General features: G+C 43.6%; 1 protein-coding gene, 1 long non-coding RNA gene and 3 other non-coding genes across 7 annotated transcripts; 4 read left to right on the forward strand and 1 right to left on the reverse strand.

Annotated features, from left to right (window-relative positions):
• Positions 1-6,897: 6,897 nt before the first annotated feature.
• On the forward strand, positions 6,898-6,970 carry trnar-acg (transfer RNA arginine (anticodon ACG)). Its single transcript has one exon. It is a non-coding gene; the product is annotated as a tRNA-Arg (tRNA).
• A 1,179-nt stretch (positions 6,971-8,149) lies between these two features.
• Positions 8,150-8,222, forward strand: trnar-acg (transfer RNA arginine (anticodon ACG)). The gene has a single exon. It is a non-coding gene; the product is annotated as a tRNA-Arg (tRNA).
• Positions 8,223-8,763: 541 nt separating this feature from the next.
• On the forward strand, positions 8,764-8,836 carry trnar-acg (transfer RNA arginine (anticodon ACG)). The gene has a single exon. It is a non-coding gene; the product is annotated as a tRNA-Arg (tRNA).
• A 2,869-nt stretch (positions 8,837-11,705) lies between these two features.
• LOC115203148 (kinesin-like protein kif7) lies at positions 11,706-25,178 on the reverse strand. 3 transcript variants are annotated; one of them, XM_029767558.1, is made up of 20 exons: positions 25,092-25,178; positions 22,702-23,116; positions 21,981-22,181; positions 21,411-21,813; positions 20,951-21,298; positions 20,549-20,741; positions 19,606-19,749; positions 19,217-19,375; positions 18,933-19,090; positions 18,696-18,817; positions 18,451-18,585; positions 18,115-18,323; positions 16,211-16,408; positions 15,666-15,791; positions 14,556-14,732; positions 14,163-14,378; positions 13,740-13,946; positions 13,376-13,574; positions 12,885-13,046; positions 11,706-12,526 (listed from the first exon to the last, which is right to left on the reverse strand). In XM_029767558.1, exons 2-20 carry the CDS (start codon positions 23,027-23,029, stop codon positions 12,135-12,137), a joined length of 4,077 nt encoding a protein of 1,358 aa, XP_029623418.1. In that variant the 5' UTR covers positions 23,030-23,116; positions 25,092-25,178; the 3' UTR covers positions 11,706-12,134. The 3 variants fall into 3 exon arrangements, with proteins under 3 accessions (XP_029623418.1, XP_029623419.1, XP_029623420.1); XM_029767559.1 differs by having other exon boundaries at positions 22,702-23,121; positions 25,092-25,169; XM_029767560.1 differs by having other exon boundaries at positions 22,702-23,080; positions 25,092-25,154.
• On the forward strand, positions 24,182-25,494 carry LOC115203149 (uncharacterized). The gene is made up of 3 exons (XR_003880121.1): positions 24,182-24,271; positions 24,589-24,631; positions 25,112-25,494. It is a non-coding gene; the product is annotated as an uncharacterized LOC115203149 (long non-coding RNA).
• Positions 25,495-26,046: the final 552 nt, after the last annotated feature.

The following is a 26,046-nucleotide window of genomic DNA, read 5'->3' on the forward strand; positions in this document are numbered from 1 at the left end:
AAATGATAATAACATGTTTCATGTGTTTTAATTTGTTTGCATTATTACACTCCTCCTTATAATAAACAATAACATGTTGACATATCATTGAGACACGCCATTTCGATGCATGTGTGTGAGTCAGTTAGGTAAGTTGGGCTAACAACAACAAGGTAACCTGGCAATATGTGCGTGTGTGTGTGTGTGTGTGTGTGTGTGTGTGTGTGTGTGTGTGTGTGTGTGTGTGTGTGTGTGCATGTCTGTGTGGTTGTGTGTGAGAGAGATTTCTTTAGGAAAAAAATGGCTCATCAGTTTAAAGCAAAAATAAAATATTATCTTACAATTGATTTCGTTGCAATTTTCAGTAAGTTGACGCGCGCCCCAAATGTCCGAAATAAGGTATATTGGACGGGTGTCAAACACATAGCCTAAGCAAAGGATGGGCAACTGGCCGCCTGCGGGCAGATCCCCATTTGAAGTGTATAGAGCAAAGTTGTTCTTTAAAATCAGTATTGATTAGGCCTATATGACACAGTATATGACCGATCAAGCTTAATTTCCATAAGTAGAGTACAAAATGCATACACCATTATTATGTGTAAAAAAGAACACATATTTAATTAGTTGACCCTCCGTATGGAATAATGTTGGGAGGAGGCTATGGGCCGTTCATTGCACATCTGAAATGACTGCAGTGGGTGGGTTTATGATGGAAATACGACGGAAATCCCATTAGAAAGTTAAACGAAACGATCACCATTTACTTACCCCCCTCGAGTCCTCGAGTCCTTTAGTTCCGCTAGGACTCGTCATCAAGGGCAGGGAAAGAAAGGCTACAAACTTTTCCGTTTGGAATTTAGGTGAAGTCGCTCCTTCCTCCAGGAAGGATATGAGTAAAAATGTTCCAGTCATTTGCCGCCATCTAGTGTATGAATCCATAAAGTCAAACATTTAAAATGGTAGGCTATTTGACACTAACAGTCAACAATGAATAACAAACACACTTCGATTAAACAAATGGGGGGAAAAAACAATTTATCAACAAATGGTTTCTACAAACGTATGTTCCATAATATGCATACAACATTTAATGACCATCATCAAATTAGGAAAAGGGCAGATGCAGCCTAGCCAGCACAGGCTGGATTGCAAATTTACATTTACATTTTTACATTTTAGTCATTTAGCAGACGCTCTTATCCAGAGCGACTTACAGTAGTGAATACATACATTTCATTTTCATTTCATGTTTTTTTTTTTTTTTTTTTTTGTACTGCCCCCCCGTGGGAATCGAACCCACAACCCTGGCGTTGCAAACACCATGCTCTACCAACTGAGCTTGCAAAACATATCTGCTTTCCAGACCTGAACCTTTTAGTTGGGTCTTTTGTCCATTTATTAGCAGCAAATATTAAAATAACAAGAATTAGATACTGGCAGATGTAATTACCATCTGCCATATCATAGTTCCAAAGGGTTAACAGTGAGCAAGAATAGTATGCTCTCCTTACCTATGCATCCCTAATTACTGGTCACCTGTGTGTCTATGTAGGCCTACATGTGACCATGACCCAACATAGTGCCCTCTACTGTAGGCCTAGCCTAGAAATGAATTGGAATATACAAAGACAGACAAACTACAGACAGCACAACACAACAACTATATAAGTAGGTCAACATGGCTCCTATAGCAGACATGGTTAACAAATCCATGTCCTTTTGTCGCTTCGTCTGAGTTACAACACTTTCCACACTGCGACTCTCAGAGAACTGCTCTGCTACATGCAACAATGTGGGGCGAGCACCATTGTCTTACATCAGATTGCACGACGGCCGTCTGCACTGATCAGTTTTTATATCAAATTATTTTCTTACAGATATTTCAAAGTAGTGTGATGGATATTATTAAAACTCAGATCTACTGAAAAGCTTAGAATCCACCTGTTCACTCCTGTCTCAGGACATAGCAGAGGGCCATGGAGGTGACTCGTCTGTCAACCTGTAATTACAGCTCAGCTACCAGGAAGAGGTGCTCTTCAGGCCTGTCTGGAGAATGCTAAAAGATAGCATGTCAGTCGGTAAGCCTACAAGACAACAATATGAATTTTACAGGTGCACAAATGTGTAAAAACCTAGTTTATGAAGCTTAGTTTAATCTACACTGAGTGTACAAAACATTAGGAAACATTTCTCTTTCCTTGAAATAGACTGACCGGGTGAATCCATTTTCCATTTACATTTTAGTAATTTATCAGACACTCTTATCCAGAGTGACTTACAATTAGTGCATTCATCTTAAGATAGCTACTGTAGGTGAGACAACAACACATCACAATTGTATCAAGTACATTTTCCCTCAGCAAAGTATTTATCAGCAAAGTCAGTGCTAGTAGGAAAAGCTATGATCCCTTATTGATGTCACTTGTAAAGTCCACTTCAATCAGTGTAGATGAAGGGGAAGAGACAGGTTATAGAATGATTTTTAAGTCTTGAGACAATTGAGACATGGATTGTGTGTGTGTGCCATTCAGAGGGTGAAGTGTCTTTGAATAGGGTATGGTACAGTAGTAGGTGCCAGGCGCACCGGTTTGTGTGTCAAGAACTGCAACACTGCTGGGTTTTTCACGCTCAACAGTTTCCCATGTGTATCAAGAATGGTCCACCACCCAAAGGACATCCAGCCAACTTGACACAATTGTGGGAAGCATTGGAGTCAACATGGGCCAGCATCACTATGGAACCCTTCAATGCCCTGACAAATTGAGGCTTTTCTGATGGCAAAAGGGGGTGCAACTCAATATTAGGAATGTGTTCCTAAAGTTTTGTACATTCTGTGTACAACCAGGCATAAAGTCCTGAGAGACAGAAAACACATTTTTAATGAAGACTTCAATAACCCCTTGCTCTGGGTATTTTTCTCTATTGGTGGTTCTGGGTTCAGACCGCAGGCTCTGGGGTGTGAGCTGATGTTGATGAAGAGACAGCGGGACCTCAAGGTGTAGATACAGAGCACCAGGTTCTGCTCCTGCAGAACCAAAGGCTTGTCCAAACTCTGCGCTGTGTACGGGAGGCTCTGGAGCAGCAGGAAGACTGGTGAGCCTATTAATTGCAGCCATTCAAAGATGACTACACCAGTAAAAGCCTACTTGTTTACCCAATATTATACAAAAGTATAAACCCTGGGTCACTGACAAGGCCACTTGTGGAAAACCCCCTGTGGCCCCCCTAAAACGTAGAAGTTTCTGCAGCCCAGTCTGACATAGAAGAGGCTTAAAGGACACTCTTGACCTGTAATACGACTAATCAAAATATAGAACCGACCCTTACCTTAACCAAAGGTGAGTTCACTCATCTTATTCACACTGTACACAAATGAAAGGACTATCAGTAATCCTGATAACTGTTGTCAAGTTTTCTAATGATACCGCTATTCTTGGTCTGATGTATAAAGATGCTGATACTACTGTGTACAGGTCTGAGATTCAAAGGTTTGTCAAGTAGTGTGATGAGCACCATCTCATCTTTAATGTAAAGAAAACGGAGGAGATGGTGTTTGACCCCAAATCTGTCGACGATCATCAAATCAAATCAAATGTATTTATATAGCCCTTCGTACATCAGCTGATATCTCAAAGTGCTGTACAGAAACCCAGCCTAAAACCCCAAACAGCAAGCAATGCATGTGAAAGAAGCACGGTGGCTAGGAAAAACTCCCTAGGAAAAACTCCCTAGAAAGGCCAAAAACCTAGGAAGAAACCTAGAGAGGAACCAGGCTATGAGGGGTGGCCAGTCCTCTTCTGGCTGTGCCGGGTGGATATTACGATCACGTGCCTGTGGTTGTCCACAATGTCAACATAGCACAGGTTAGTTCGTATAAGTACCTGGGTGTACACATGGGCAATGTGCTGAGCTGGGAGGTCCAAGTAGAGTCTGCTGCAGAGTCCAACAACACCTCTATTTCCTAAGTAGACTCAGGGTTTTTGGAGTTGACCGGAAAATAATGCTCCTGTTGTCAGGGAACTCAAAGCAGCAGGAGGGGTGAAGTCAGGCGCAGGAGACCAAGGTCCGTGAACACACGTTTTTTAATAGGCAACAGTCCAAAATGCCAACAACATGTAAGGCAGGGCAAAAATACCAATACAGTAAGAGCCTGAAAACCGAGTAGGGGCGCAGCCCAGAAAAACTCGTAGCCTTAATACACAAAATGCAGAGGGAATGCCTAAAACCCCAACCTAACCAAACCAGACAAAAACAATCCCGCACAATCCCCAAATCAAAACAGAGAGACTAAATAACACATAAACCAGACCTCACCAAAAGAAAATGAAAAGAGGATCGGTGGCAGCTAGTAGGCCGGCGACGACGACCTCCGAGTGCCGACCGAACGAGGAGAGGCGCCACCTTCAGTCGACGTTGTTCTACAATGTGGTCATTGAGAGTATCCTGACATATGGCATCACAGTCTGGTTTGGCAATTTTTCAGTCCAACTGAAATCCCAAATTGCCTGCCTGATACAAATTGCCATGGTCATGGGTGTGAGGCAACATCCCTCCCTGCAGATTATATTTAAACAGACCTTCATCAGACTAGCACCGAAAGGTGTTTCAGATCCCTGCCATGTACTTTACTCTGAGTATCAGTAGTTCCCCTCAGGCAGACACTAGGGCATCCATATGTAACAGTGTTGCTTCCGTCCCTCTCCTCGCCCCTACCTGGGCTCGAACCAGGGACCCTCTGCACACTTCGACAACAGTCACCCTCGAAGCATCGTTACCTATCGCTCCACAAAAGTCACGGCCCTTGCAGAGCAAGGGAAACAACTACTTCAAGGTCTCAGAGCGAGTGACATTACCGATTGAAATGTGATTAGGGTGCACCCCGCTAACTAGCTAGCCATTTCACACCAGTTACACATACCCAGATCCGAACCGCGGACCGGATCCGGACCAAGAATTTGGATCAATACAAACCAGGCTTCCTTGGTCGGTCTTTGACCCCTGGTATCATAAAAACACACATAAGACATTGAATAGTGCATAGATTTGCAGAAAATTAGCTTTAAAACAGCAACATTTTCTCTTCGCCATCAAGAAGGGTGTGAACAGTTTGTGGTCGCATGGGTTGCGAGGTAGGGGTTTGTTACTACGCCGATAAATTACATTATCCATCCGGACATTTGCCACCTAGGACATTTGTGTGACCGGAGCTTCTCAAATAGTACTTCAGTACCCCTGCTGTAGGGTACCCACATGTAAGCTGAACAGGTATAAGCACTGCTTCATTCCCATATCCATCTAATACCTAAACAACAATAAGTATGGCTGAACTGTGTTAGTACGCTGCTGACAGAAAAAGGGAATATTCAAAGTATTATGTATGTGGCTATATGAGAAGTGTATGATGATAAGGTTAATGTTCAATGTATGTATTATGTTGAGTGTGTAATGTACAGTGTCTAAGACAATTTTCCCCTTGAGACATTAAAGTTCACCCTATCCTCCTATCCTAAACCCTTAACCCCAACCATAACCTAATTTGAACCTAATTTGCAGGTCAGCAGTGTCCGTATAGCCTTTTGGTTAGTGCTATATGGAATCCTTGTGAAGTCCATACCCTAAACCCTAACCCTAACCCATAGCAATAGACTTTTCCCTCTGACACTGCTCATGATTATGATGACAGATGCAGATGCATCTGGCTGTTGAGCTCTCTCACCTCCCTGACCTTGGCCACCTGACCTCTGATTGGTTGCCATGTAGCACGGCAACTGTAATTCTGAGTGCCAGACTTATCTAGCCAATCAGCTGCAGGCAGTTACCTGGTTTTGAACAGTTTAGGCTGATTCTAATGTCAGTCTCCAACTGCACTGAGAGAGTGGATGCTCCTGTATCTCTGGGCTGTTCATTTCACCTTTAGACTTGTCCATTAAACTATTACCCCCTCCTGACTCCTTTCATCTGGACTCCTTTAGTGTGTGTGCTTCACTGCCCAAAGTAAGTAGACTTAGTGGAGCCAGAGTGTCTGTGTATTAGTTTATGCACCTGTTGTATTCTATGTAACAAACACTTATTACCTGCTTACTAACTATTCAACTGTTATTTGGTGTAATTTAGTTAGATCATCTGTTGTAGAAATATACTTTACCATGTTGCATAGCATGGTCGAGTTATGTGTAGTTGTACTGTTTGGATCCAATAGTCATAGCCTACGTTTATGCCATTGAAACCTAGGCCTAAAATGACTGCCGGCCACAGTTGCAATAACCACTGTTTTGGTAAAAAAGCTGAGGGATCGGGCCGGAGAAATGTAACCGCTCTCAAATTCATAGACAGAGGACTGACCATCCATGATATCAACATTATAGTTTTAATCTTGTTTTGAAGCTATAGTGTGTACATGTACTTACATTTACAGTGTTGACCAACATTGGAGTATCGACAGTTAAGCTCACGAGGCATTTAGTTATATTTCTATTATTTTTACGGGTAAAAAATACATGCAAATCAAATTGTATTTGTCACATTCGACGAATACAACTGGTTTAGACTTTACCGTGAAATGTTTGCTTACTAGCCCTCAACAATGCAGTTTGAAAATAATATAGTAACACAAGAGTAATAAAATACAATACACAAGAATATAACTATATGTATGTTATAATGAATACATACAGTGTCAACAATAGGTCTACTGGACAAAATGCTCGACGTGTGATTAAATAAGAAAAACCACTAAAAAAACTGCAACTAGGAAAATCTTTGACGACCCCGAATATTAACAGCAGGGTGAGACCTAATCATATAGTTGTCCGCCTCCGAAGAAATTACGCACAAACCAATCACAGACGATTTCATTGCACGACGTTACCAGGCATTAACCAATGATAAACAAGCAATGGCGGGCAAATTTTCTGAAGCGGGCTTGTGGCGCAATGGATAACGCGTCTGACTACGGATCAGAAGATTCTAGGTTCGACTCCTGGCAAGCTCGGTTACTCCCTTTTTGCACCATCCATCCAAATCACAAAACGAGATTCTCACATGATGTTATGTCTATTCATTGCATTCAAATAAAAAGTATCTGCAGAAAAGATCCGTTGTTATCGCCAGAGAGGCATATGTAAAGCTAAGTAACGTTAGCTCTTTGTTATCATTTACGCAGGATATTCACAACATTTAACTACATAACACAGATACCGACCCTCCCCAAATGGAGGGCTCCATATTGCTCTATATTTACATGATTGGTTGACAGTAGGTGGAGACGGGAGGTCCTGTTGAAATACAAACTCACTTTGACAAATTCTTCCTAACAGCTCTGCTCCATGAAGCACAAGAAGTAGGAATGCCCTGACTTATTTTTATTTTATTTAACCTTTATTTAATTAACTAGGCAAGTCAGTTAAGAACAAATTCTTATTTACAATGATGGCCTACCAAAAGGCAAAAGGCCTCCTGCGGGGATGGGGGCTGGAATTAAAAACAAAATATAAATTATAGGACAAAACACACATCACGACAAGAGAGACAACACAAAACTACATAAAGAGAGACCTAAGACAACAACATAGCAAGCCAGCAACACATGACAACACAGCATGGTAGCAACACAACATGGGAGCAGCACAAAACATGGTACAAACATTATTGGGCACAGACAAAAGCACAAAGGGCAAGAAGGTAGAGACAACAATACATCACACAAAGCAGCCACAACTGTCAGTAAGAGTGTCCATGACTGAGTCTTTGAATGAAGAGATTGAGATAAAACGGTCCAGTTTGAGTGTTTGTTGCAGCTCGTTCCAGTTGCTAGCTGCAGCGAACTGAAAAGACGAGCGACCCAGGGATGTGTGTGCTTTGGGGACCTTTAATAGAATTTGACATGCAGAACGGGTGTTGTACGTGGAGGATGAGGGCTGCAGTAGGTATCTCAGATAGGGGGGAGTGAAGCCTAAGAGGGTTTTATAAATAAGCATCAACCAGTGGGTCTTGTGAATTCCCTGATTTCTGCAGAGGCTGCATCTCAGTAAACACTGTATGGCTATTGTAGACGCTGGCTTGACCAATCCGCTAGCTTTATGCTAACCAATCACATACAATTTCACTACAAATACTTTACCTGATGTTTACCAATTAAAAAATTGCTGTTACTGCACTTTCAATCATCAGCGGGCTTGTGGCGCAATGGATAACGCGTCTGACTACGGATCAGAAGATTCTAGGTTCGACTCCTGGCAAGCTCGTTAGTTTTTTTTTGCTCCATCCATCCAAATCACAAAACGAGATTCTCACGTGATGTCTTTTCAGTTCATCCAAATAAAAAGGCTCTGCGGAAACTATGCATTATCACCAAGAGAGGCATATGTAATGCTAAGTAGCTAACGTTAGCATAATTCGACAGTCTTTGTTATCATCACGCGGTCTATTCATAACACAGTTGCCAACCCAAAATCGGGGCCTGGGCTGCTGTACTGAGTGAGATTAAACGTTCAGAACATTGCCCATATTTCATTAGGAGGGGGGTGAATTGTTATGGGGGTGTCCGGTTATCGGCACAGACCATAACCTAACCCTTTAACCTAACTCCTGAACTTGACTCTATAACCTTAACTCTAACCCCTAGCCTAGCTAACGTTAGCCAGCTAGCTAACGTTAGCCACCTAGCTAGAATTTGTAACATATCATACGTTTTGCATATTCGAAACATTGTACAGTTTCACCACCAAAATTTACCAGGAATTGAAGAATTTCAAAAGAGATATTTTGGTAATATTGAATAGTTGTGGGCTTGTGGCGCAATGGATAACGCGTCTGACTACGGATCAGAAGATTCTAGGTTCGACTCCTGGCATGCTCGTACATTTTTTGCCCCTTCGGTATTATAAATCATTGTGTGCAATATTTGCCATCTGTAGCAGCAGACCTAATTTACAGACTATGTGCGGGGGCAAAGGGTCAGTCTATCCTATTTGTGTACTGTGATGTCAAATTCTCTTGTCCTATCTGGTGTACTGTGTGCTCATATGCATGTTGCCTGAAATTCTCCTCTTATCTCTCTGTCTCCTCTTCCAGAGGACCTGCACCCTAAAACCATACCACAGTCTCCCGGTCTTGCTGGTAATCTAGTTCTGCTGACCTGCCTGCGACTATGGAACCCTGACCATTTTCACCAGATGTACTACCCTGTCCTGGACCTGCTGATTCAACCCTCTCTCTCTACCTTTGAATCCTTTACTATGAAAAGCTGACTAACATTTATTTCTAAGGTGCACCCTTTATAACCACTGTTGTTATTATTTGACCCTGCTGGTCATCTATGAACATTTGAACGTCTTGGAAGAATTTATTTAACCTTTATTTAACTAGGTAAGTGAGTTAAGAACAAATTCTTATTTTACAATGACGGCCAACCTCGGCCAAACCCTCCCCTAACCCGGAAGACGCTGGGCCAATTGTGCGCCGCCCTATGGGAATGAGCTGGCCTTAATGGCCATGTATTCTTCTTATAATCTACACCCGTCACAGCCATAAGAGAACTGACCACATAGAGATACGATTTAATTACTAGTTCCAGAATGTGGTGAAACCAGTCTAATTGGAATGAATGGCAGTAGAGGCATAATCCTGATTGTACTTATGCAGGAAAATAAAAAGCATATGATACATCAGAAATAATATAATTATTGTCAACCTAAGATAGTCATAATTAGAAATACAGTTTATATACCAATCTTCTGTATAAATAGTCTCTAAAATACACTATATCTACAAAAGTATGTGGACACCCCTTCAAATTTGTGGATTCGGATATTTCAGCCTCACTCGTTGCTGACAGGTGTATATAATCGAGCACACAGTCATGCAATCTCCATAGACAAACATTGGCAGTAGAATGGCCTTACTGAAGAGCTCAGTGACTTTCAACGTGGCACCGTCATAGGATGCCACCTTTCCAACAAGTCAGTTCGTCAAATTTCTGCCCTGCTCGAGCTGCCCTGGTCAACTATAAGTGCTGTTATTGTGAAGTGGAAACGTCTAAGAGCAACAACAGCTCAGCCGCGAAGTGGTAGGCCATACAAGCTCAGAACGGGACTGCCGAGTGCTGAAGCGCATTGTGTGTAAAAATCATCTGTCCTCTGTTGCAACTCACTGCCGAGTTCCAAACTGCCTCTGGAAGCAACGCCAGCACAAGAACTGTTTGTCGGGAGCTTCATGACATGGGTTTCCATGGCCGAGCAGACACACACAAGCCTAAGATCACCGTGCGCAATGCCAAGCATCAGTTGGAGTGGTGTAAAGCTCGTCGCCATTGGACTCGTTCTCTGGAGTGATGAATCATGCTTCACCGTCTGGCAATCCGACAGACGAATCTGGATTTGGCGGATGCCAGGAGAACGCTACCTGCCCCAATGCATAGTGCCAGCTGAGAAGTTTAGTGGAGGAGAAATAATGGTCTGGGGCTGTTTTTCATTTTTCGGGCTAGGCCCCTTAGTTCCAGTGAAAGGAAATCTTAACGCTACAGCATATAATGACATTCTAGACGATTCTGTGCATCCAACTTTGTGGCAACAGTTTGGGGAAGGCCCTTTCCTGTTTCAGCATGACAATGCCCCCGTGTACAAAGCAAGGTCCATACACAAATGGTTTGTCGAGATTGGAGTGGAAGAACTTGACTGGCCTGCACAGAGCCCTGACCTCAACCCCATCGAACACCTTTGGGATGAATTGTAGCGCTGACTGTAAGCCAGGCCTAATCGTCCAACATCAGTGCTCAACCTCATTAATGCTCTTGTGCCTGAATGTAAGCAAGTCCCCTAGTGGAAAGCCTTCCCAGAAGAGGTGGAGGCTGTTATAGCAGCAAAGGGGGGAGCAACTCCGTACTAATGCCCATGGTTTTAGAATGAGATGTTCGGCGAGCAGGTGTCCATATACTTTTGGTCATGTAATGTGCTTCTTCATCTGCATTGCTTGCTGTTTGGGGTTTTAGGCTGGGTTTCTGTACAGCACTTTGTGTCATTGGCTGATGTAAAAAGGGCATTATAAATACATTTGATTGATTGAATATGTATATGTAAACAGACCATAAATGTCTACATTTTCATTTTATTTTAAAGCTGTGAGTGATATCAGTACTTGTTATCAACTGATTTCAGTCAGTGTATGGCTGTGGAGTGACTGCATTGTTTGAATGTAATGTCATATTGGCAGTTAATATAAACATTTATGGAATCATTCCTCTAAAACTGTCTGGCTAGCTCACTTACAATCATACAGTGCAGTTACATTCTTCAAATTCATTATTTTACACAATATTTTATCACAGCACTGTCGTACCATGGTTGACCAACTCCCTAACCAAAATGGTTGATCTTTATCCCATCATACTTACATTTCATTCCCATTCTAGTATTCTAATTCTGACTGGCCACCCCTCTGAGCCTGGTTCCGCCCTTCTAGGGAGTTTTTCCTAGCCACCGTGCTTCTACATCTGCATTGCTTGCTGTTTGGGGTTTTAGGCTGGGTATCTGTATAGCACTTTGTGACTACTGCTGATGTTAAAAGGGCTTCATAAAATACATTTGATTGATGTCCAAATGTATAGCTTTATGCATTTAAGATAGCAATTTTTATAATTATTTTGTCACCAAACCACGACTTTCAATATTTTTTATATTACGCCTTTACAATATATTAGTCAGTCAGAGATTACAGAAGCACGAATCATATATTATTTCACATATTTTATTTCACATAGAGAAATGGGTAGTGATGACAATATAGCAACAGTGAACAGTATTACCTGTTTATGATGACAATGTCTATTATTGTACAAGCGGATGAATTACATGGAGGAAAAGAAAAGTGCTTGATATAGAAAACGAAGAGCATTCAACATTTATTTATAAAACCACAAATATAGAAAAATGAGAACGGATGAATACAAATGATACATACAGGTTATAAAACAAATGCATCATTTTAACAGTACGAAAACAGGAGAAAAAAAAAGAGTCAATTTTGACATGTTGAATTGAACTTGATTCTGTTGCATTTTAAACAGGATCCTGCCATTAAGTCCTTTGGCATTTAAACTGAATTCTGCCATAAGGTCCTTTTGCATTTCAACTTGATTCTACCATGAGGTCCTTGTGCTTTTAAACAGGATTTTTCCTCACATCAATTATGGAATTGTTTGAGATCAGTGGTCCGGTGTTGAGGCTGGATCGGCGGGACTCTCTGCGTGATTTGGCAAATGGCAGAGATGTCGTCCCACTCCAAGGCCCAGTGCCTGTCTGAACCACCCGGTTTACAGGCGTCTCCACGGCCACCCGCTGCTGTAGCTCCTCCATGCCGCAGGGGTCCTCGGTGGGGAGGGAGGAGCGCCTCCATGTGGCAGGGAGAGGGGTGTTGACCAGCTCCCTTATTTCCTCCCGGGACCTGGTTGGTCTCTCTGGCTCCCCTGGCCCTCCCCTACGGCTGTCGTCTGGGCTTCGGCTCAGCCTCTCCACACTGCCACTGCCTGCTGTTCTGCCCTCAAAGACCGGAACTGCAATGCAACATATAAAATAATGAATATTCACATGCCTCACAGCCCAGCACTGAACAGGACAGACTAGGACAGAATACTCACAAACACTGAATGTTGAATACTTATTATTCCCTGACAGATGTGCATTTTACATATGTACTTTTTTTTTATCTGAGAGAGCAGATGTCTGAGTATTTGAGCAGATGAGGATTATTTTAACAGAAATCAGAGATTGGATTATGTTTTTTATGCCGATGCCTTCTGTTATCTTATCTTACCTACATTATGTTACATTAATGTACTTTACCTACTGACTAGGGCGCTTTGTAAAAAAATGACAATAGTATGTCCCTATCCAAAATGAGCCATACATTACCCTTTCCCTGCTCCATGGGTTGGCTGGCGTTGCCACACAGCTCCCTGAACCTGTTGCTCAGTTCCAGGTTGGCAGCCTTGTAGTGGTTGAGCTCTTTACTGAGGTTATGGATCCAGCCTTCGTACTGCCTCTGCCTTCCCGCCAGGCCCTCGTCCATTTGCTCTGTAGGGAAGTAAACATCAGGGGGACCACAACAATACCTGAGGAACACTGCACTGCAGATAATGGACCAGGTCCTGTTATCACACTGGGTGTGGGAGGATTGAATGGGAGGTATAGACATGGCAAACTGAATGGAGATAAAATATCAACAATATATATCTTTAAAAAAGAAAGGGGTAGTTGTGCCCGTGTCTCATTTTGTTGTCTTGAGTTGGAGCAACAAAGGCAAATGTGCCTAGATCTTTGTTGAAAACAAAACATGTTGGTTATATTCTGACATGTTCTGCCTAAATCCTACAGGTGTGTGTATTTATTTGTATGAGGCTCACCTCGGCACTGCTGCAGCAGTAGCTGTACACTCCTCTCGTGCTCCTTCTGCTGCTGTGTGAGCCTGCGGTCCGTGTCGAGCTGCGTGCGGTCCAGAGCGTTCTCCAGCCACTGCACCAGCTGCAGCTGCTCCTCACCACGCATCTCCAGATCTGCCAGGGCCAGCTGCAGCTTACGCTCCTCCTCCCGCAGCGACACCACCTACACACACAAACAACTTACATCCCCTATCTTTCTCTCTCACTCCCTTTCCATGTGGCTTTGAATCAGAATGGAGACTTGCTGTGTACACATTGGCTATGCGGCCATGTATTTGAGACGACAGTGAAAACCACAACAGCAGGGAAGAGGGCCACACAGACAGACCTTGTCAAAGTACTTGCAGAGCAGCGCACGGGTCTCTGAGGCAGACAGGTAGCTGAGTTTGGCCATGAGGTTCATCTCCCACTGGGAGAGCATGCTGGCAGAGGCCCTCAGCTGCCTCTGTCTCTGGGTGATGGCCTCGTTCTTATACTCTATAGCCGCGTCCAGAGCCTCGATGGCCTCGTCCAGCTGGAACACAGACCTTTCCTCCTGGGGACAGAACAAAGAGAGCCACAGGGGTTGAAATAAGGGAGGAAATACAGGCACACACACAATATAGCAAACTACAGGGGCACCGCCAGCATTGACACTCAGAGCCTAACACAGCAAACTACAGAAACTATACAAATACTACGTATGGAAATAATCCACAGAGAAGTGTTGGGGCGATGTTAGAAGCTTCTATAAGCCTGTAGGGTCTCTGACCTCTGGTGAGAGCAGACTACCCTGCCGTAGTTTGTCGTCCAGCTCAACTCTCTGTTTGAGCAGTGTGTCCTTCTCCTGGCGCAGGTTGTTGATCTCCTGGCGGATCTGCTGGGAGTCCTGGGCACTGCTGCTGCGGAGCAGGCCGTTCCTGTCACTCAGCTCCCGCTCCAGAGACTCGATACGGCCAGACAGCGTCACCAGGTCCTCACTGAGGGCCTACGGGGAGAGAAGAGATATACTACAGTTGAAGGAGACACTACTCGGCCGTACTAGATTTATGAATGATTTATCAATGAGTACAGTAAATCATTAAATTGACAGTGAAATTAGCTTGGCAAACCACTATATCTGTGGGGCCACTGAGTGTGTGGGGCCTGTTTAATGGGTGTGTACCTGACTGGAGCGGAGTCTCTTGGTCTCCAGGCCACTGCGCTCCTGCAGCAGGGCCTCCTTCTTGGCTAGGATCTGTTCCCTCTTGGTCAGCTCTCCCTCCAGGTCCTCCAGTCCTTTCCTCTGCTCCAGAACACTTTCCATCTCCTCATCCAGCCAGCGCTTCTGCTCCTCAATCTTCTGCTCGCACGGGAACACATGCAGACACACTTCATTTGGATCCACAATGAAACACGGTAGTACCGTACAAAGGAACTCAATATTTCAGACGTAACTCACATTGCACACAAAGGGGCACACACAGCAAATGCAGACACATCCCACATCTGAAGAACGTTCAATAACAAAACGAGCCATTTTGCTCATTGGAAGCCCAGACAAGAAATAATTAAACACTTGTGCCTCACAACATTGCAAATTTATAACTGACAGGCAGCTGAGAGTTTTTTTTGTTGATTGCCCATCATTCAGTGTATTGATCTATATCACACCCATCTCCATCACACAGACTGCCAGGTCTCTTACTCTCTTCGTTAAAAAGATCATGCTAAGAGACCAACTAAAACAGGCTTTCTCACAGAGTTCAGTATGGTGGCTGTGTATCACGCTGGTCCAGTGTGAGTGTGAGCTCTGGGCCTGTCCAGGCACATAAGTTAATGACTTGAGACTCTCTCCACTCACATGTGTACTATGAGTGTGAGATATAAGGAAACACACAGGGTAAACTAAGCTGCATTTAGTTGCTGGGGGATATGAGGCATTTTTCATCTTTCACTTTTAACAATGGAAATAAAGCCTTTGGATGTTGAAACATGCCTTTTGGATAGATATGTAGCCAGCTGATCTCCTGGCCAGGCTAGTGTTTTGTTGTTTTATGTCCTTGGCTCATATATAGAGGAAACTATGAGTTAAACCACATAAAATACTTTAAAAGGCCGTAAATTACTTTATAAATGGTGTAGAACTACTGCATAGAGGTGAATGAACATGGCTTGTATGTAACATCTGTATAAATGCTTTTGAGATTCTATAACTGGTGTATAAATACTTAATCAACTGTTTATATGTGCTGTATAAATGCTTCATAAGCATTGTAGAAGCCCCATGTCCCACCAGCTGCTCCTCCAGTGATATGACAGAGCCGTTGCTGCCGCTGCGTCTCTGTCTCTGGAAGGCAGCAATCTCCTCCGTCTTTATCCTCAGGATCTTCTGCTGCTGTTCATTCTTTATCTCCAGCTCCTGGGGGGGAGGGAGGGATGGAAAAAGGGAGGGAAAGAGGGATGGAGGGAAAGAAGGAGTATTCAGTAAAAACAGAGGGATACCAAGGTAGGCAGGCATCATATTCTAATAGCAACAATATAATTGCCATCCAACTGCTTAGTCCTTCTCTCATTTGAGAAAACTGATGTGGGGAAATAGCTGCTTAGAAATAGCTGCTATGCATAATTCAGGTGTTAGTTACATGTTGGAATTATGTCCACAGAATTTAGGCCACAGTGGAGTGTTTGTAATACGCTATGAATGCAAATTAGTAATGTGTTGATGTCATGTGATCACTGAATGGCATTTGTCACATCAAAAGTTATCTGTAAAAACCACAGCATTGTCCTGCTCCACTCTGTTTCTTAGCAGGTATTCTACATTCTCCAGGGCTGCACCTTGACTCTGTGCGTGCGTCGCTGCATCTCTGTCTCCAGCCGTCGTTTCTGTTGGCTCTCGTGTCGCAGACGTCTCTGCAGCTGCTCCTGCTGCTGCCTCATGCCCTGCACGCTGCGCTCCAGCTCCGAAACACGCCGCTCGCTCTGTGCAGACAGTGAGGCCAGCTGCGCCGTGTCCCTCTGACGCTGGCTCAGGACCTAACGCGCACACACGCCCACACACACAAATATGAATAAACCGACACAGGCAAGTACAAACTAGAGGTCGACCGATTGTGATTTTTCAACGCCGATACCGATTATTGATACCGATTATTGGAGGACCAAAAAAAGCCAATACCGATTAATTGGACGTTTTTATATATATATATATATATATATATATATATATATATAATAAAGACAATTACAACAAAACTGAATGAACAATGAACACTTTTATTTTAACTTAATATAATACATAAATAAAATCAATTTAGTCTCAAATAAATGATGAAACATGTTCAATTTGGTTTAAATAATGCAAAAACACAGTGTTGGAGAAGAAAGTAAAAGTGGAATATGTGCCATGTAAAAAAGCTAATGTTTAAGTTCCTTGCTCAGAACATGAGAACATATGAAAGCTGGTGGTTCCTTTTAACATGAGTCTTCAATATTCCCAGGTAAGAAGTTTTAGGTTGTAGTTATTATAGGAATTATGGAGCGTCGACTATTTCTAAACCGTTTGTATTTCATATACCTTTGACTATTGGATGTTCTTATACGCACTATAGTATTGCCAGCCTAATCTCAGGAAGTGATAGACTTGAAGTCATAAACAAAGCTGTGCATCAAGCACTGCTAAGAGCTGCTGGCTAACGCAGTAAATTGCTGTTTGAATGAATGCTTACGAGCCTGCTGCTGCCTACTACCGGTCAGTCAGACTGCTCTATGGAATATCAAATCATAGACTTAATTATAATAAACACACAGAAATACGAGCCTTTGGTCATTAATATGGTCAAATCCGGAAACTATCATTTTGAAAACAAAAAGTTTATTCTGTCAGTGAAATACGGAACCGTTCCGTATTTTATCTAACGGGTGGCATCCATAAGTCTAAATATTGCTGTTACATTGCACAACCTTCAATGTTATGTCATAATTATGTAAAATTCTGGCAAATTAATTACGGTCTTTGTTAGGAAGAAATGGTCTTTACACAGTTCGCAACAAGCCAGGCGGCCCAAACTGCTGCATATACCCTGACTCTGCTTGCACTGAACGCAAGAGAAGTGACACAATTTCTCTAGTTAATATTGCCTACTAACATGCATTTATTTTAACTTAATATGCAGGTTAAAACAAATATACATCTGTGTATTGATTTTAAGGAAGTCATTGATGATTATGGTTAGGTACATTTGTGCAACAATTGTGCTTTTTTTTAGCAAATGTGCTTTTGTTAAATCATCCCCCGTTTGGCGAAGTTGAAGTAGGCTGTGATTCGATGAGAAATTAACAGGCACCGCTTTGATTATATGCAACGCAAGCTAGTTAACCTGGTAATATCATCAACCATGTGTAGTTAACTAGTGATTATGTGAAGATTGATTGTTTTTTTATAAGATAAGTTTAATGCTAGCTAGCACCTTACCTTGGCTCCTTGCAACCACAAGGTCCTTTCGTTGCTGCGTAACAGGTGGTCAGCCTGCCACACAGTCTCCTCGTGGATTACAATGTCATCGGCCATAATCAGCGTCCAAAAAGGCTGATTACCGATTGCTATGAAAACTTAAAATTGGCCCTAATTAAATCGGCCATGCCGACCTCGAGTACAAACATCCACTATGAGCAGAAACACTAACTGATGTTACGAGTGTACAGTATGCATTAGTGTAGGAGTCCGACTCAGACAGACAGACCTGTACTTTGCTCTGTGCTGCAGCTATCTTCCTGCGACACTCCTGGGCCCTGGTCCTGTCAGTGACATCGCTGGTCTCCTTCTCCTGTTTCTCCAGGTCCTGAAGCTGTCTCTGGGCCTCCTGGACCTCCTGCCTGGCCTGCTCAGCTTCCCCCTCCAGGGCAGAGATCTTACGGGTGTACTGCCTGTTCAGAGCCTGGGCGTCCTTACCTACAGTAATACACAATAACATCTGTCCCACCACTCCATGGTACATTACGTATTGTTTATAGGGAGAAAACAGGCATGTGATTGCCATCATATAGAAAGCCAGGAAGGAATGGTCTTAGGTATGTACCTGTCTTGACCAGTTCTCTGATGAGCTCCTCCTTCATGCGGATGGTGACAGACAGCTCTCTGATCTTCTGCTGGGCTTGTAGCAGGCCCCACTCTGACCCCAGACCCACTGAGCTCTCCCCTACACTGGAGTTGGCTGCACAGAGAGAAGGGGACGCAAACACATGTTAGTGCTTCCACAGTCAACTTAACTTTGAATTAGTTCATTTAGATTTTCATTAGGCCCCGTCCTGCTGTGGGACTCACATGCTCGCCTGGTGGAGAATTGTTCAGAGGCAGGCAGCCCAGGCAGCTGAGACAGGAGACCTCTCCCTCCAACTGCTGATCCACCCATAATATCTCTCTTAGTCCAAGTCAGATTCACGTGTCTAAGAGATACATACAGTAGCCATCAATAACCCAGACAGTCAATGATGCTTGGGCATTCTATAATCTGCCTGATCTCACTCAGTTTAAAATAAAGATGTGATATTCTCTCCATACTTCCGTCTGTCGTGGCTCATGTTGACGTAAGTGTCCTCCTCCTCAGAGTCCTTCACCTCTCCCTCTCCCAGGTCCTCGTGGTCATGAGAAGATTGACCATAACCACACTGGATCTGGTCAACAAATGAGCTGCTCTCCACACAGTCCACTGGACTAACCTACAGCCAACACAGTCACACTCATAGCGACATACACGGTGGAGCACACTACTGATTAACGTTGAGACTGTGGAACTACATGCCAGTTTTCATTCCACTACTAAGAGGTGCTGATCAGTCAGTTACCTGTCTGTTGGTGAGTCCGTTGTGGGAGTGGCGCGTGGAGCCCTGGGGGGCGGTGTGGGGGCGTGGTGTCAGGTGTAATCCCAGCCCCGGTACACCTAGCCCCGAGAGCAGACACTGCAGCTCCACTATCACGTCCTGCTGCTCCTGCAGCTTATCACTCTAGGGGATGGGGAGAGAATAATTGAAACATTGAAACAATGAACAATGTTGATCATCTCTCAAGACGGAAATTATTATCTACGGAGACTAGTACTGAAATATAGGAGGCAAGTGAGGACAGACTAAGAAATGAGACAAAATGTATTTGCTTTTATTCTTTGATGATTACAGTGCTGTCATGTTGAACACCAAAATGCCAGTAAGAAGTCAAAATGCTGTGTAGTTCTGACCTGCTGTTTGTACTGCTCCATGGCGTCCTCCAGAGCAGCCAGGAAGTCTGTGTTCTCTCTCTCCAGCTGCTGGACTTGGCCCTGGAGCTGAGCCACACTCTCCTCCTTCTGACGGCCCAACTCCTCCCCACCACTCTCTGCCTCCTGTGGGGTTCAATGACAGATACTTTATGAGTCACAGAGCATAACAACACTTCTTGGATTGTTCGGTGAGATGATTGATGCCTTACCACCATAACTCCATCAGGTTGTTTGAATGCTTTTAGGATAGGATGAACTAGGGCTGGGCGATATGGCCAAAATATCACATCTTTTTCCAATTTTTTACAGTATGGCGGTATTTGACAGTATTTTATGTTTCTGAAAAATAAACATTCTAAATATGTTTTATGAGCAGTGAAACCTCTCTCTTCACCTCTTTCTCTATGTGTGCCGGGTATCATTTATCCACAAGAAAATACTTTCAACCACTAGCGTTGGGTGCGCATGCACTAGAGATCGGACAAATGAGCATGGACCAAAGTGCTTAAAAGTATGCCACCATGTGCATACATATGAAAACATTATCCATCACTCTGGCAACAACTCTACTTTGGTGAGTTACAACAACAAATTAATTTTAAGTGGTTTTATTGGACGTCCGCCATTCTGACTGCTTTAAACTCAAATCAAACTAGGAAAAAACTGACCGTGAATTAGTCCACGTTTTGGAACTGTTAACTTACTTAGCACTTTATCAACATATCGCTATAAACAGCATTGTAAAAACCCATAGCAGTATGTGGGTCCATACCGGTATACCTTAAAATACAATATATTACCCAGCCCTAGGATGAACCTCTTGTTGATAAGATAAAATATTTTGCTAAGCCTTTTCTTTGAATAAATTGGAGCTTTATGAATATGTAGTGAGCGATGTAGTGATTGTTAATGTGTGCATGACCTGGTTCTTGACGGCAACCCTTCCCTTCCTCAGAGCGGCGGTGTCCTCGGTGGAGCTGCTCTCGATGCCGCTGTCAGGTCCTGAGGCAGTGGTCAGGCCGCTGCGTTCTTCCTCCACAGAACACAGCCAGTCCTTCACCCTCAGGCCTTGCTCCGCAGTCAGCGCCCCCTCACCCTGCAGCTCACACAGCAACCTGGGGATGGGTACACAGACTTACATATTCAGACAACTACTCCTGAGCTCATTAGCCAAACACAACACCCACACACATCTATCCTCACAATAAAGTGCTATTTTATGAAACTGTTTATGAAACTGATAATATTACTTCTAGTCAACTACTGAACTTATTGCCAGTGATTATTAAGAAAATTAAAGCAGTTTGTGTGCGTTTCACCTCACCTGTATGCAGTGTCAGTGCAGGTCCTGTAGTGGGCACTCTGGGTTTGCAGTCTGATGATCTCTCCCTCTCCGGGGCGCAACCGCCTGTCTGGGTCCGAGCGGGCAATGATACGGGTCTCTGAGCGTTGACGGTTCTCAAGGGCCCTGCGAAGCGCCCGGATCTGCTGCTCCAGCCCCTCCACACGGTCCGGCTCTCCTCGGCAGTTCACCGTGGCCCGGTTCTGGATGTTGCGGGCTCGCTTGGCGTAGTTCAGTGTGTTCAGGCTCTCGTCAAAGTCCGCAGAGGAGGGGCTGATGCATGCAATCATCAGCGTCTTGGCGTTTCCTCCCAGAGAATCTTTCAAGATCCTGAATACAGAATTTAAATGTCAGACTTAAATTACTAGCAACAAAAAAAGGAGGAAAACAATATATCCTGCACACCATTTTATGAGTCCCCAAATGTCAGATGACTGCATACCTGGTGATTTTGGAGTCCCTGTATGGTATATGGGTGCCTCTCCTCTTGGGGTCTCCCAGGGCTCCTATGACATTCCCCAGGGCCAGCAGGCCACTGTTGATCTGGATGCTCTCCTTCAGCCTCTCCCCTGTGTTCCCTGTGCGGAGGATCCTCTCCGACCCCGCTAGGTCCACAAAGTGAAACTTAGAGGAGAGGACGTGAGGCCCGGTGCCTGTGGTGGGGTTACCATGGGCCCGGGAGCCGCCGCGGCGCTGGTCCATGTGCACGCTGAAGATGGTGTGTGAGCGGCTAGAGTGGGGGTTCATCTGGGTGGCGCCTGTGTGTCTGGCCGTGTTGCCAGACTCCAGCAGGCTCAGCACCTCGTCCAGCCCCTCCACCTCACACTCCTTCACCCCGCACAGCACTGCAGGGAAGCGCACACACGAGCACAGACAGAGACATGAATAACTAACACACATGACTTTGGCTACCCCCTACACTCATGTTGAACTTTAAGATCCCTGACAACACAAAGATATGCTTGTTTGCGATAAATATTTGTTGGAAAAACAAACCAAAAAACATCCATACCAATGTTGCCCTTGTCATCCTCTCTGATGTGGATGTCCTTGCTGGCTGTCTCCACCTCCAGCAGGTCCCTGAAGTCCTCCTTGTACACCTCCAGGTAAGACACTCGGACAGAGAAGTCACTGAGGTCATTCTCATCCAGCAGCTTGAAGACCTCAGCCACAGCCCTGGGGATGATGCCCTGCTCCTCATCCCTAAAGGAAGCTACACACAGACACTGGGTTCATATACCCTGTATGGTATAGCCTAGTAACCTCTCTGAGGATAATTAAGTATGTACGTATATAAAACCATTGCCTGCAGCTTTGCACTGTTTTCATTGAAGGAACACGTACCTCTGACACACACATGCACCATAGAACTGATCTAATATAACACATACTTCATCACACACAAACACACACGCTCTGTGTTATAACCATAACCCACCCACACAGATTTGCCATCTCACACACCAGTAGCTCAGATGGCAAGCCTGTCTGGTATGGACTGTTCCCGCAGGTTGTGGCAGCTGAATTGTAGGAAGTGCAGTTGGCTTCCAGGATGGGTGTGAACTCTCTGCATATCAGCATTTCTATATCACACACCAGAAGATGTGCATCTTTCTCCGCTCCTCTACACTACAGGCTAGTACATCTCCTCTGATGGAACTCAAAAGGCATAGAACAAAAATTATTAAATGACCAAACATTGCAGGTAGCGGGGAAAAAAACCATAAACTCACAAAGGTTGGCTTCTCCGATAGTGTATGTCTTGCCAGAGCCTGTCTGCCCATAGGCAAAGACAGTGGCGTTGAAGCCCTGAAAGAAGGCCTCTATGAGGGGCTGGACACACACAGCGTACACCTCCTCCTGGCAGCTGGTCTCCTCAAACAGGAAGTCACAGTGGAAGTGTCGGTCATGACCCAGAGTGACCCTGCGCTGCTCAGGGTCAGCCGTCATGCAGCTCTCGTGGCTGTGCAGCAGCTCCTTGGGCAGCAGGGGGCGCACTCGAACAGCAACCTGTACCGCCGTGTCCTCCGCCCTGCCATGGCCAGGCACTTTGGGAGACATCGCTGGCAGGCTGGGCTAGTAGTCAGGGGTCCAGGACTCCCTTCAGGGTCTCTGGTTTGTGAGTTCAATCATCTTAGACAGGACATCCTACACTGGCCAAAATAACCACAATCAACTCATACACCCATACAGAAAAACCTCATTAGTAATCCTCATACCGGAAAAATGTAACATTCAATAGAAATAAGCAATAAAATGTATCAAAGAAAGAAAATGCCAGTAGAAAGAGGCTAAACAAATATATTGTGTAAATAATATATTATAAACTGGGTGGTTCGAGCCCTGAAGGCTGATTGGCTGAAAGCTGTGGTATATCAGACCGTATACCACGGGTATGACAAAACGTTTATTTTTTACTGCTCTAATTACGTTGGTAACCAGTTTATAATAGCAGTAAGGCACCTCTGGGGATTGTGGTATATGGCCAATACACCACGGCTAGGGGCTGTATCCAGGCACTCTGTGTTGCGGCGTGCTTAAAGAACAGCCCTTTGCTGTGGTATATTGGCCATATACCAGACCACCTCGGGCCTTATTGCTTAAATATAGGCCTAGCTCTATCTAGTTATATAGACAATGCCAATGAGTCCATGCTATGATGGGAACTTAATAGATGGCATTGTTATCTGGTCATAATAAAATAAGCATCTAGCAAAACAATATGTGGATTTCTGTAACTGGCTAGTCATCTGCTAAACAGCACGTCCAGTCTGAATTTGTTTTGGGGATTTTTATACATTAATTACTTTAATTAGCATGGAAAAGATGTCTGACCGCCAAGTAAACAAAAACTTTGATTTGGAACTCGCACAGCCTGCTAGCTAGCTTTAGCTTAGCTATACACATGATTGCATAGCTCTGGTCCAGTGCGTGTCCATTCCAATCAATGATTTGTAGAGTAGACCCAAAAGTATAAATGTTGCCAGAGTCAGAGATCTGTATACAATGACGAGATGTTAATGTCTCCGCCCTAATAAGGGAGTCATTGTCCCAAAGGTGGGAAGGCGTTTATGTAAAAAATTAGCCCATACATACTAACGCTTCGCATCTTCCTCTCTGACCCTTCTCTGCGTGTGCAGGGTACAATGTATCCTAAATAAAATACTTTCGACCACTGGCGTCGGGTGCGCTTGCACTAGTGGTGATCCGTCGTATGAGCGTGGACCAAAGTGTTTAAAGGTATGCCACCCTGTGCGCGCATAAGAAAACGTTATCCATCACTCTGGCAACATCTTTACTTTGGTGAGTTACAGCAGTGGTATATTGATGCCAGTCACTAAACAAAAGTAATTTACAGCCAAAAATAACACTCAGACTGAAGATGTTGTTATCAGATGACAGTGGTGGGTGCTTTGTGTGATGTATTGTTGTCTCTACCTTCTTGCCCTTTGTGCTTTTGTCTGTGCCCAGTAATGTTTGTACCATGTTTTGTGTTGCTACCATGCTGTGTTGTCATATGTTGCTGCCTTGCTATGTTGTCTCATTTCTCTTTATGTAGTGTTGTCTCTCTTGTGATGCGTTTTGTCCTATATTTACATTGTTTTTATTTTTAATCCCAGGCCTCCGTCCCAGGCCTCCGTCCCCGCAGAAATTCTTATTTTGGTAAGAATTTGTTCTTAACTGACTTGCCTAGTGAAATAAAGATTAAATAAATAAATGACCAGCCAATTCGTTGTCATCGCGCGATGGACCAGATCTAATGATAGCCTAGGTTGCTAGCTTGCTATCTAGCGAGGAAAAGTACTTTTTTTGTTGTTAACTAACGTTAGCTGGCTAACATTGTTTTACGAGAACAACAAAATACATACACGTATACCGTAACGTTAGTTGCCAAAATAGCTAGTTTGGTTGAGCATCTTCACAGAACGCCAACGTTAGCTAGCAGAATTTGGCCCAAAAAGTTTTATCTAGCTAACGTTGGTTAGCTAACGTTAGCTACAACGTTTTTTGTTGGTGTTATACACAAATTAGTTATTCCGTACCTCTTATGCATTCATAAAGCATCCACAAACAAATGTGTAAAATGAATACGTAAATAACATATTGCAATGTATTCACTTACAGAAAACTTAAACTTTTCAGCTTCCAATCCATTAAACCTCCAGCAGAGAGACTTGAGAGCTGCAGGAACCGTGTGGGAATGTTTGGATGAAGTGATGTCATTCAGTAGACACGAGCAGATGCCCGTCCAAAGGGTTTCGACTATGTGGTAGCACAAATAGAACAAATCTTTGGGTATACATACATGACCGTAAGTTACTTCTTCGTAGCAGGTTGGGAGAATTAGGTTAAGGTTAGGAAAAGGGTTGACTAAAATCCTTTACTAGCGTACTATGAAAAGTCACTTCCGGTCGTAGCTGTACTGTATCTATTCACAACCCGTCCAAAGTAATGTGCTGAGCGTGTTCAATTGAAACCGCTCTGGTCCAATGACTGTAATCAAATAAACTATGATTCTGAATCTTCTCCTGTTGTTTTACATTTGAATAAGACAGGAGAAATAAGAGTACTCTAGCAAATATGCAGCAGGTTATTTGGCAGTTTATCCTTCAATATTAAAACATGGTTAATCATAGTCTCATTTATTATTATTATTATTATTGCAATATCCACATATGGTTATATTATGTTGTCTATGTGATTGAATATACAGTGCATTCGTTAAGTATTCAAACCCCTTCCCTTTTTCCACATTTTGTTACTTTACAGCCTTATTCTAAAATTGATTAAATACATTTTTTTCCTCATTCTACACACAATACCCCATAATGACAAAGCAAAAACAGGTGATTAGAAATGTTTGCAAATTTATATAAAAAAACAGAAATATCTTATTTACATAAGTATTCAGACCCTTTGCTATGAGACTCAACATTTTGCTCAGGTGCATCCTGTTTCCATTGATCATCCTTGAGATGTTTCTACAACTTAATTGGAGTCCACCTGTGGTAAAGTCAATTGATTGGACATGATTTGGAAAGGCACTATTAGTGCACTATAGTTTTTCTGTTGAGTTT

Source organism: Salmo trutta, chromosome 12 (genome assembly GCF_901001165.1).
Source record: "Salmo trutta chromosome 12, fSalTru1.1, whole genome shotgun sequence".
NCBI lineage: Eukaryota > Metazoa > Chordata > Actinopteri > Salmoniformes > Salmonidae > Salmo > Salmo trutta.